At 52.2% G+C, this 12,038-nt stretch overlaps 1 protein-coding gene across 1 annotated transcript in view; it reads right to left on the reverse strand.

The window, feature by feature from the left end:
• CACNA1E (calcium channel, voltage-dependent, R type, alpha 1E subunit) overlaps window positions 1-12,038 on the reverse strand; it is a 330,398-nt gene that overhangs the window by 59,331 nt on the left and 259,029 nt on the right. Inside the window, exons 21-26 of the mRNA XM_010853135.1 lie at window positions 11,786-12,033; window positions 11,082-11,392; window positions 7,798-7,957; window positions 6,496-6,625; window positions 5,542-5,601; window positions 4,672-4,778 (exon numbers count right to left, since the gene is read on the reverse strand). Of these exons, the coding sequence (XP_010851437.1) occupies window positions 4,672-4,778; window positions 5,542-5,601; window positions 6,496-6,625; window positions 7,798-7,957; window positions 11,082-11,392; window positions 11,786-12,033 (1,016 nt within the window). The remainder of the gene's footprint in view (window positions 1-4,671; window positions 4,779-5,541; window positions 5,602-6,495; window positions 6,626-7,797; window positions 7,958-11,081; window positions 11,393-11,785; window positions 12,034-12,038) is intronic.

The following is a 12,038-nucleotide window of genomic DNA, read 5'->3' on the forward strand; positions in this document are numbered from 1 at the left end:
CAGATTGACTCATGTTTTACTTTCCTGGCTAAGCACTGAATAATGAAAGGCCAAGCGCGGCTGTGATCCAGAGCCTCTGCGTGCCAGGAAGTCCTGACCTTACCTCGTGCCCTGCTATGATGGAAAATGGTAATGGGAAGCTTTCAGCTGCCCACGAGCCTGCATGACTCTGACTGATGTACAGACCTGTATCCAGGAGCAGAATTCTGGTCATTTTTAAACTGTGTTGAGAAGCCATCATAAGCCTCAGACTTATTATTTAGAATCCAACCCAGGACAGCTCGCTTGGTGACTTGAGCTGGTCAAGCAACATGTTGTAGAGCAACAGCCATGACAAGGGGGAGGCACCCGGGCTGGGGTGCAGGATCACACCTTCCCGTCCTCCCCTGCGGTCACTCCTGCGAGGCGGCCACGCCCACCGCCTGCCCAGGAAGCCCTTGGCTGAACATGGATGACAGGAAGCCTGGGGGCCAGACAGCAGGGCCATTACTGGGCAGGATCCCACAAGGCTCGTGAACTCAACCTGCATAGTGGACACAAGACCCCCCTACCAGGCAGCTGACTCTGGGCGTGGCACCCCAAAGTGAGGGGACCAATGTGCAGATACCCAGAAATGCCAAGGCTGGAACCATCTCTGCTTTCCCACCCAGCAAGTTGGGAAGCAGAAGCGATGGCAACAGGGTGTGAGAAGACTGGGAAAAGCAGTTTCCCGTCTTTTGGGGGACAATAAACCATCAAACAGGAAAAAAAAAAAAAAGCCCTCTTTTTCAAATAGAAAAAGATAAAAAGAGAATGGTTTCAGAGACCTAGTCATTCACCAGACTTTTCTTGAAACCACAGGGAGGAAAAGGCACAGTCAGGACATTTATAGTCGCAAACACTCTGTCTTCACAGGGCCAAGAAGGCGCGGTGCTGTGAGGGCAGTGGGATGAGGGCGCCACCCTTGGCCAGAAGCCCGCCCGCCTCTACACAGGTCATCCGGCTTAGGGAGGGAGACCTGAGTGTTCTTATAAATGCTTTATAATGTAAAAGTGGACGGGGAAAAACGGAAAAGGCGCTATCACAGGTATCTTTCCGTTTATTTTCTTGTCCCCTGCTATGCCCACAAGCAGAAAATAAACCCCTGTCCCCTCCTCCTCAAAAGTCAATAAAGTCCCCACGTGGAATTTGTCGCGTTTACATTATAAAGAATCGCTTTGCTTGATGTGCGTGGCTACAGAGAAGAGAGATTCCTTTCGGCCACTGCAGAAACAGCACATGTGTCCAGAAAACATACATGGCGACAGGTGCAGACCTCTGCCGCAGAAGGGCTCAGCTCTCTCTGAGAATTCAGCTAGAGGCCATTCTCTCCCCTTGGTTTGGGGTGTTGCTCTTGGAACTTGGGCTGGGTTCTGAGAAGGCTCTGGCTGCCAGTGGTGGAAGGGATACCAAGTCACTTCTGACTTCTGAGGAGCCATGGGAAGCTGTTACCATGGCAATCACCATCGGTTCTGCTCAAATTGAGCCTTTGTAGAAGCCTTAGTATGGTGAGGTTCAAGGGCACGGGGCCGGGGGAGAGAGAGGGCAGGAGTAATGTTATGTGAATGGTGGACATTCCTAGGGGAAAAAATATGGGAAGCGACAATAAAAGCTGTATCCACAGGGAGGGAGGCCTTTGACAAGCCTACAGAAAGACTCACATGTGGTTCCTGCTGGCCTGAGCCCCTGACCCCACCATGCAGTGCGACATAGGACTTATTTCAATGTCAACTTACCCCAGGTGAGGCCCTCACTCTGCTGGCAGGGGAAACTCTGGCTAGCCCTACTGAAATGATGAGATAGCTGAATTCTCTGGGCCCTTAATGAGTAAAGGGAGGGAACAGAATTAGTAAGAGCGAGCACACAAGCAAGAGACAGCATTACCTGGATCCCAGCAAGCGTGATGAAGGCCAGAGGAGATGGGGAGTGTCCCATAAGCAGGAGAAAGGGGAAAGGAGCTATGCACAGCAAGCTTAGAAGGATGCTAACAAAAGAGAGAGTGTGAGCCAGTTCCATTTATACTTTGGAGAGAAATGAAAAAAAATTCGAGAAGTGACATCACTAAAAGCAAGTGATGGATCAAAACGCTCAATCCATCACATACGTGTGGATTCCAGAACCAGAGGAATCCTGGGGTCCCCTGCACTGTACCTGGTCTGAGGACCAACAGAGGCTTCGGCTCCAGGGCTGTTAAGGCTTCCCCCTGCCGCCAGCACCAAAGCTACCACCGCCATGTTTCAAAGAGGCAGAGAGAAAGAACAAGACAGATGACACCCCTCCAGCCCATCGTCACTGCTCTGGATCGGAGAAGAGACTGCTGCACTGCGGAGACGAGGCTGGCGTGCAGAGAGCCTTCCTTTAACACACACATCCTCCCCACTGGCACCAACACAGACCAGGTGTGTGTGGACGATAACCAAGTCTGGGAAAGCGGACGGTGTTCATCTTCAACTATTTGCATCCGTTATGCATCAACGTATTTTGCTGCATATTCACACTTCATGACGTGATGGAGAATGGAAGCATAAGAAAGGGAATTCACATTTACTGATCGCTTTGGGTCAGGCCCTGGACTAAGTGTTTGAAACACATCATTCTGTTTCCTTGTCAGAGATGAGAAACAAAAGTTAAATGGGTTAATACCTTGCTATGTTACTCTAGGCCATGAAGCTGGTAATGGAGGAGCTAGGCCTTCCTGACTCCACAGCCCACCCCCTTCCTCCCACTCTGCCCTGTGACCCCAGGGAGCTCTGTTCTTCAAGACGGGGTGGCCTCCTTTCTATATGCTTTTCTCTCTTTGTCCCTTATTTCTTCAAAGCGAAAACTTATTTTTACTGAGATCAAAACAAGAGAGAGCAATATGATGAATAATGTACACAAATGAATTGGTAAAATGAGATGGGAGCTTGACTTTAAAAACTGAGGGGTAAGATTTACCTCTAACAAAAACAGTGGATCTCCTTAGGACAAAGGCAGTCTTTGGTATTTTTTTCCATGAAGGAGGAGGAAGAGGAGCTAGGAGTCCCCTTAGCAGAGCCAGAGTTGCCTTTATTTTTATCTTGCTCTGACAGTCCACACAGGGACCAGATTGTTGGGAAAATACTTTTGTGAAATCTCCTTGGGAACAGTTCAGTTCAGTCGTACAATCTTGTCCAACTCTCTGCAACCCCATGGACTGCAGCGTGCCAGGCTTCCCTGTCCATCACCAACTCCTGGAGCTAGCTCAAATTCATGGCCATCAAGTTGGTGATGCCATCCAACCATCTCATCCTCTGTCATCCCCTTTTCCTCCTGTCTTCAATCTTTTGCTTCCTTGTGAAGGGTATGAGTGACTCCACGTGAGTCTAATGGGGTTAATACACTGGTGCACATGAGGACAAGGGACACTGGAGTTGTCCTGATGGCCAGCCCAGCTCAGGGCACAAGTCACATTCAGCCTGGTTCTCCTTTGGGAGAACCTGGCTGGGGCAGCAATGGACACAGCCTACTTCCAGGTTCTGGGAGGTCTCAAATTCTTAGCACACCTGGGGACCTTTCATCTCTCCTACAGACAGAGCACTCCCCAATTTCAGTCACTTGAGGAACATTCTTAACTCTTCTCCCATTTCTTTCTCTGCCAGAATGGATAGGGATGAAAGCTGGCAGTGTCTGGGGAGAAGGTAGGACAGATGATCCAAACTTGACCATTTGGACCAGGAAGGTCAAGTCTATGGAGATGCCTTGTTCCTTCCCTTTCACAGCTGCCATCAATGACAGCAGGTCCCACATGCTTTCTTTGTGCCCCATCACACTGTATAGCTCGTCTTGCCTAGAAGACTTGGCTTTTTCTTGTACTCAGAGAGGCTGGAGGGAATTCCACTGCCCCACTGGGAGAGGGTGAAGCTGCTCTGACAGTGGAACAGGTCCAGACAGAGCCCAGAAGGCTGTCAACTCATCTTCTGGGACCCTCTACCCACCAGCTGAAGGAAAAGGCACTGACAGTAAGCCTACTTCCTAGCTATACCCTGGAGGGCTAGGAGAGTCCTTTCCTGAATCAGTGTTCAAAAAAAAAAAAAAAAAATCCCCTAATGTAATGAATATAGTTAGCTACCTGGATGGTTTCAGACTATTTTCCTAAGTATGCTACCAAGGAAGGTTTGAAAAGTCTTTCCTTCAGGAGTTTCACATATTAACATGGTTCTTAAGTCCCTGGAATAGCTCTGCGGGACCCCTGCTCATGAGCAGAGAATCTCCCCACACCCAGGATTCTGTGGTCCCCAACTCTGGTCTACCTGCCTCATTTTTCTTTCAAGTGGATCCTTTAATGACAGAATTAAGAAACACAAGGATACACCAGTTGTCCCTGGTCCCACCCTGAATCCATGGGGGAACACAGGTGACTGCTGTCCAGGCTCATTCATCTCAGCTCAAAGGGAGAAACGCCAGGGCCTTTGACTTCTCCCTGCTTTCCGTTTGCCAGTGCTCCTCATTCAGGGCAGGTTAGCTGAAGCTGTAAGGCTCTTGGGAGCTCTGTCGAGGGGCAACTGGGAAGCAGACTCCCAGGGCAGTATTCGCGGGCACCACTGAGTGAACCAGCCCTGGAGAAGCCCTCAGATCAGTCAGTCTCAGGAAAGAAGGAGGGAAGGAAAACGGACAGGAAAAAGAGTTACTTACGCCAGAGCAAAGGCCACCAATGCGCCAACCACCACCACGAAGTCCAGGATGTTCCACAGGTCTCGGAAGTAGGAGCCGTCCTGCAGAATCAAGCCCTGGTCTATCATCTGTAGGAGAAGGATGGGAACGGCCACCGATGAGCCCCAAGGTGCTAGTCATTCGGGCCCTGAGCTCTGGGCTCCGCACGGCAGTGTCTCCACTGCCATTGCCTCTAACCCAACCCCGCACAAGGATCCACAGAGCAGGAGGACAGGCCCCACGGGCTCTCTCCACTGAACTGTGAGGCCCGAGGCCCTTTTCAGAGCCACCAAGGTTCCCTTAGACTCCTTGGCTCCCAGCACCCCACCAGCCCTCCCTTTCATTAGTGGCTCAGAGCACCAGGCATTACCCCATATGCACAGATGGGAACAATCCCAGATGGGTGAGGATGGGAACAAGATATAAGTGCAGGTTGTGAGGGTGGCAGGGAACAGAGTGGAGGGCAGTGAGTATGGCTGGGACTATACAAGGCCAGGAAGATTCATCCCTACCTAAGCCTTGGCCGGGACACTGGCTCAAACCAGGAAGCGCGATGACAAGGTGAGAACACTCCCCACTCCTGCGGGACTCCCACTGCCTGCCTGGGAGGGACCTGACCCCTCCCCCCAGGCCATTCCCACAGGTCTGTGCCAGTCTAAGGAGAGCCACGTGGTCATGTCCTGCCACAACAGATCTCTCCAGGATCTGAGGCCGGAGGAGGGGTCAGCAGAGGCCTTACTGAGCTTTTGTCATTGACCAGGAGGTGACAGCCCTGGGGAAGGCACTGTCCTAGAGGCGCAGACGGGTGACCCCTCCAGCCCCAGAGTCCAGGTGCACTCCAGTTGCTCTTACCTTTATAACCATCTCAAAGGTGAACACGCCAGTGAACACATAGTCAAAATACCTCAGCACCTGCAGGACACATAACATGGAGACCATCAGGCTACATACAGTCCTCAAACACAGGCTCTCCTGCATGCCCACCCCAAGGCCCACTCATTTCAACCTCAGAACAGAAGCTTGGAGTTATAACTGCTAATTGATGCAGGGAGGAGAGGAGCCATGGATGTTGCTGGGGCCGCATGATCTGGTGGCCAGTCCTCGGCCTTTCCCTCCCCGTGGTCAGAACTTAACATCTTGGGTCTGAATTGCCCCACAGATTTCTCCCCTGCTGGGATCCTTGTCAGTTCCAATCCTCCCTGCCCCCTCATCCCTCCTAATATCCATCCTGGGCTTCCACAAGTTGTTTTAGCTCCCCACGTAGAGCTGCAGGGCCCCACCTTCACCCATGCCCCTAGGTCAGACTCCACATCCAGCCCATGGATGGCGGCAGCTGTGGTTGAGTCAATCAGTCGTGCTCAACTCTTTGCAACCCCATGGAATGTAGCCTGCCAGGCTCTTCCATCCATGGGATTTCCCAGGCGAGAATACTGGAGTGCATTGTCATCTCCTGATCCAGGGGATCTTCCTGACCCAGGGATTGAACCTGCATCTCCTGCATTGGCAGAATTCTTTACCACTGAGCAACCATGGAAGCCCCTTTCAAAGCCCTGGCCGGCTCTCAGGGTAACGCTCCACTGATGAGCATAAAGGTAAGCAAGTATGGTTGGGGAGTTAGGGTTCGAGTGGGGGCTGGTCGTGAAATGGTTCATACTTTGCTCCGAGGAACAGGACTGGGCAATTTCTTAAGCCCTTCCCGTCCTCTAGGAAGCTTCTTTAGCTCACTGTAATGTTGGAATGGTAGGCTCTGGGAGAAGAGAGCACCAGGGTACCGTGGAGGCTGGCAGACAGCCCCCGTGCACGCACTTTGTTGCGCTCTGAGTTGGTCAGGACGGGGTCCTCGGCCGCCAGGGCGATGCTGCTGGCTGCGATCACCAGGAGGATGCACATCTCGAAGTAGCGCAGGTTCACGATGTAGTGGCAGGCCCTTCGGATCCTGTGGGCAGCGGACGAGCTCACTGAGCCGGCCCAGCTTCCCTCCCACCCCATCCTTCTGCCCCACCCCCATACACATCAGCCTCCTCCAGACAGCCAGGCCTTGGCCAGAGGAGGCCGTGGGGAGAGCAATTTAATTTCTCAGGCACCACCCTTGATTTAAAGCCCCAGTGGGGGAAAGTAATCAGATTGGTTAGAGGCTGCAGCATGCAAGCCAAGATACATTATCTGCGTGCGCATCTGAGCCACCGTGGGGAGCAGCAGCCAGCATCCAAAGATACACGCTTGGGTGGCTACACATTGCCTTCCACTGTGCCTCAGTGTCTACTCCCCCACTGTACAGAGACTAGGGCAGAGCAAGAAAATCCTAAGAACTCTGAAACATAAAAACAGACCTTGATTCTAAGATTCCTGATGAAAGCAGCAACTGGTTTTCCCGAGCCACGGGTATTCCAATCAAAGTGATTATTCTATCGACTGACTGCATCCTGGCTTCGGTTGGCCTGACACCTCTTAGCCCAGGTTCCTTCCTTCCCAGGGCCATGCTGGAATACTGCCCACTTGGTCACTGAAAGCCTTCTTGTCTTCTGAGACCCCGAAGCTGGTCTACATATACATCTTGCTGACTTCCTGGGCAGAATGCGGCTTCTCTTTCAACATCCCATCTTTTCTGAATCTAACCTTCCAGATTCTTCCTTGCCCATCCTATCTCATGGTCATGACACTGGTCTGAGGAACACACCCACTTCAAAACTGATGAGCAGGGCAGCCAATGGATGACCCAGTTATCCTAAGCTTCCTATTCTCAGCTCTGTCCACCTCTGGAATATTTGGTGACACATCCCAAATAGATGTCCTCCCTTCCCAACTTCCCCCGCAACCTACTAACCAAAGACTAGATGAAGGGTCCTTTCCTCTGACATTGCCCATGTTGTTCTATCCTAAATGACTCTTTAGACTATGGGCATAGAGTTCAGAGGCTTCTCATTAATTCCATGACCCACCTCAACTAGTGAGCACCCTGGAGGCTTTCAGATATCTGGCCATACTCCACCAGGAAGGCTCAGGAGGAAGACTGGACTCTCATCCCTCCTTCCCATCACCCTGCCCTGGCTCAAATCTTGGCTCAAAACCTCTAGCACCAAAGGGAGGTGGCAATGGAGGGTGTCTTACGGGTTGGTGGTGCTGAAGATGAACATCGAGCTGTGGGGCACCATGGCCTTGCCCGTCTCACGCTTCTCCTTCTTCTGCTGCTTCTTCTCTACCTCCTCCTCATCCTCTCTCATCTCTGCCTCTTTCAAGGGACTGGCTTCTCCATCAGTCTTGTTGCTGACTATAAGAAGAACATGTGGAACTCTTGAGAAACCTTGCTACATGCAGAATGGTGCCCTTCATTTTCCACTGGGGATGGGACGAGAAGGTGGGAGAGGGAGCTAGGTAACTGTTCAGCAAGGTGCCTGTGAAGGTCAGGGTGTCTGTTAAATTGCACTGAGTGAAGCCCAGGCTCTCTTCCTAGCCCTACCCCTTCCCTAATTTCAGGTGTAGAGCCTTTTGTGCCACATAAATAACAATCATGTTTCCCTAGGTAAGAGAGAATGTTTGTTTCTCTTGTAAAATTTACAAACTTACCTCTATCTAAAATCTGTATTCTTTGTATATATTTACTTAGGGCATTTTTCATGTTGGTACACCTGAACAGGAGAAGGCAATGGCACCCCACTCCAGTACTCTTGCCTGGAAAATCCCATGGACGGAGGAGCCTGGTAGGCTGCAGTCCATGGGGTCCCTAAGAGTCGGACACGACTGAGCGACTTCACTTTCACTTTTCACTTTCATGCATTGGAGAAGGAAATGGCAACCCACTCCAGTGTTCTTGCCTAGAGAATCCCAGGGACAGGGGAGCCTGGTGGGCTGCCGTCTATGGGGTCGAACAGAGTCGGACACGACTAAGGCAACTTAGCAGTAGCACACCTGAACAACATATATTATTATTCCCCTTCTACAGGTGGGAAAACTGAAGTTCAGGGAATTCAAGGACCTATCCTAAGCTCATACAGCTGGTGCTGTGCTTAATGGCTCAGTCGTGGAGGATTCTTTGTGACTCCATGGACTGTAGCCCACCAGGCTCCTTGTCCATGGGGATTCTCCAAGCAAAAATACTAGAGTGGGTTGCCATGCCCTCTTCCAGGGGATTTTCCCAACCCAGGGATTGAACCCAGATCTCCCGCATTGCAGGTGGATGCTTTACCATCTGAGCCACCATGGGAAGCCCAAGAATACCAGAGTGGGTAGCCTGTCCCTTCTACAGGGAATCTTCCTAACCCAGGAATCAAACCGGGGTCTCCCACATTGCAGGCAGAGTCTTAACCAGCTGAGCTATCAGAGAAGCCCCTTACAGCTGGTATACATTCCCAATGTAGAATTCTATCTCCTTTCAGTGAAACCACACCACAGTGGAAGATTTTAAGAAGCCATGACTCTGTGGCTGCCCTTCTGGCTGTTCGTGTTCCAGTCCTGATTAACGCAGAAATGAAAATGCAGTATTCATGCAAAGATGGGTCTATGACTTCTCCCAGGATTGAGAGGATGAAGAAGCAGAGACCAAGTGGGGCTGCTGGGCTTCTGCTCTGAGTTTCCACATGGAAGGCCCAGTGTGGGGTGAGTGGCAGAGAGGACAAGGCCATCCGAGCGGGGCAGGGGCACCTCTCCCACATTCCCATTCAGTGAACGGTTCTGCCCTGGAGCCTTGTGTAAGTAGCAAACCTCCAAAGTCCCGACCCCTTTCAGGTCTTTCCCAAAGGTGAGTCATCCAAAGCGTCCAAAACCCCTCTGATAACACGCTCTAACCTACGGCCAAGGGCAGGGACCAACCCCAGAATGAGAACAGAAGAGGGTCAAACTTTCTTAATGTTGTGTCTCATAAGAGTATGTGTCAGCTGCTCAGTCGTGTCTGACTCTTTGTGACCCCACGGACTGTAGCTAGCCTGCCAGGTTCCTCCGTCCATGGAATTCTGCAGGCAAGAGTACTGGAGTGGGCTGCCATCCCCTACTCCAGGGGATCTTCTCGACCCAGGGATGGAACCCAGGTCTCCTGCATTGCAGACAGATTCTTCCCTGAGTCACCAAGGAAGCCCAACCCTCTTTTATGAGACATACACCACTATTACCCTCATAAAAGAGGGTCCAAAAACACTTCCTTATTAGTGCACAAAATTAAACAAGACAGCAGGGGTTACTGGACATGTGAGATTATAAAGTAGTACCGGCATTCCGAAGAATACTTTGAGAGGTATTTCAATTGAGAAGGTGAAGAAATGGAGACAGAGCAGTGAGAGAAAGAAAAACGGGGAGAGAGGATTGCTTTGTGAAAAGAAAAAAATACAGGAGGAAAAAAGCAAGAGTGGAATCCTGTGGTCACAATTCAGTGCCAAGGGGACAGATGGTGGTGGGGTTATGTAGAGATGGGTATGGGGTTGGGGCAGGGATGGGGATGGGGTAAGTGCTTTTGGGTTGTGTTTCCCTTTAAGGTCTCACAGATGAATATCCACCACCTCTGGGAACTGTGAGATAAAGTGTGACTAAAAGCTCCTAGGAGAAAGAGAGTCAATAAGAATAAAAGATTCAAGAAATGTTAGCACAGAGGAAGGTCTCAGAGGTCATCTGGTTCAACGCTCTCACTTCACAGATGATAAATTGAGGCCTCAAGACAGACAGGGTTTTTGGAGGCCACGTGCTGAGCAGAACCAGGGCCAACATGGGCCCGCCTGCCAGTAATGGTCCCCTAACTTATCAGGTGGCCAAGCACCTGGGGGAGGGGCGGCCCAGAGAATATGCCATCAGATATCCACAAGATAAATTAAGTAGCTGAATAGACAAAGGGGTACAGAATCACATGTGATCTCTCTGAAGACTCTGGGGGGGCCACGGGCTGAACGACATTTTATGGATAAAATTTAAGATTGAGAAAATTCTAGCTTAGTTCTCTTGCTGCTGCTGCTGCTGCGTCACTTCAGTCGTGTCCGACTCTGTGCGACCCCATAGACGGGAGCCCACCAGGCTCCCTTGTCCCTGGGATTCGCCAGGCAAGAACACTGGAGTGGGTTGCCATTTCCTTCTCCAATGCATGAAAGTGAAAAGTGAAAGTGAAGTCGCTCAGTCGTGTCCGACTCTTAGCAACCCCATGGACTGCAGCCTACCAGGCTCCTCCGTCCATGGAATTTTCCAGGCAAGAGTACCGGAGTGGGGTGCCATGGGGCTAAAACTGCTGCTATTCTTTCATATGTTGAAGAAAGGTTCCATCCCACTGGTGGGGTTTTCCCTGCAGCTTTCCTGGGATGACTCCAGAACCATGCCTCCCCCAGCCTCGGGGGGTGGGGATGTGTGGGGGAAGCATGCCTCCCCCAGCCCCGGGCGGGGAGGGGGCGGTGTGTGGAAGGGGGCGGGCCCTGTGTTCTCACTGTGCACCACGGTTGAGTCCACCAAGGGGCCCACGTCGGGGATGGTGACAGTGACGCTGGTGCTCTCGGTGGTGGCCTTGTCCGTGTTGGCCGTGACGCAGGAGAGGTCAGGCTCGCTCTGGCTGACCCGGCCCATGTCCAGCTTCACGTCCCCCAACAGAGCCTGCTCACTGCTGCCCTCCGGCTCCTGCTCCGTCAGGGCTGTGTCCTTCCCCACTTCCAGCTCCGGCTGGGGTGGGACAAGGGGTGTGTCGGCCTCATCCAGGGCTCCTGCCAGCCCGGAGCCTCTGGGCACCATCAGACTGTTGGTCCTGTGAGGAGAGAGGAGAAGACAGCTGCTGCTCACATCGGGAAGCGATTCTGAAACGGCTTCTGTGCCTGGCGAGAGGGAAAGGTGGGGGGAGTCCACATGGCCCTGCTGGAGAGCACGTGGCACCTGCTGTCTCCCTCCTCACCAGGCAGAGGAGCTGAGGTCTACCGGAGCGGCATCCATTGGCTGACTCCTGCACATCATGTCCTCCCCACTCCCAACAGGGGATGCCCTGGTTTCCAGGGGAACAGATCTCACTGCTATTGTATTGACACATACTTCGTAAAAGATGCATTATACAAAAGGGAAAAGTGAGGTTCAGAAAGGCTTACATTGAAGATCCCTAATGCGGGCCACACTATCTGTCTCCAGGGCACTCCTATGTTGCATTTACCTCCGTAAGTCCTGGCATCGCTCTCGCTCTTCCTCCTGGATCATGGGTTCTTTGCCCCCATGGCCAGCCCTGGGCTCACGGTCCCTCTCCCCCTCGCTGGGCACAGCTTCGTCCAGACTCCGCTCCTGGCTGGCAGACCTGCTTCTGGAGGTGGAGGAGGGCTCCCTGCCCTCGGTCCTGACGCGGCGGTGCCGGCTGCGCCGCTGGCTCTGCCTGTGCCGGGCCCGGTCCCCGAAGGTCACCACCGTCTCCC

The sequence above is a fragment of the Bison bison genome, unplaced genomic scaffold (genome assembly GCF_000754665.1).
Source record: "Bison bison bison isolate TAMUID 2011002044 unplaced genomic scaffold, Bison_UMD1.0 scf7180017864322, whole genome shotgun sequence".
Classification (NCBI taxonomy): Eukaryota; Metazoa; Chordata; class Mammalia; order Artiodactyla; family Bovidae; genus Bison; species Bison bison.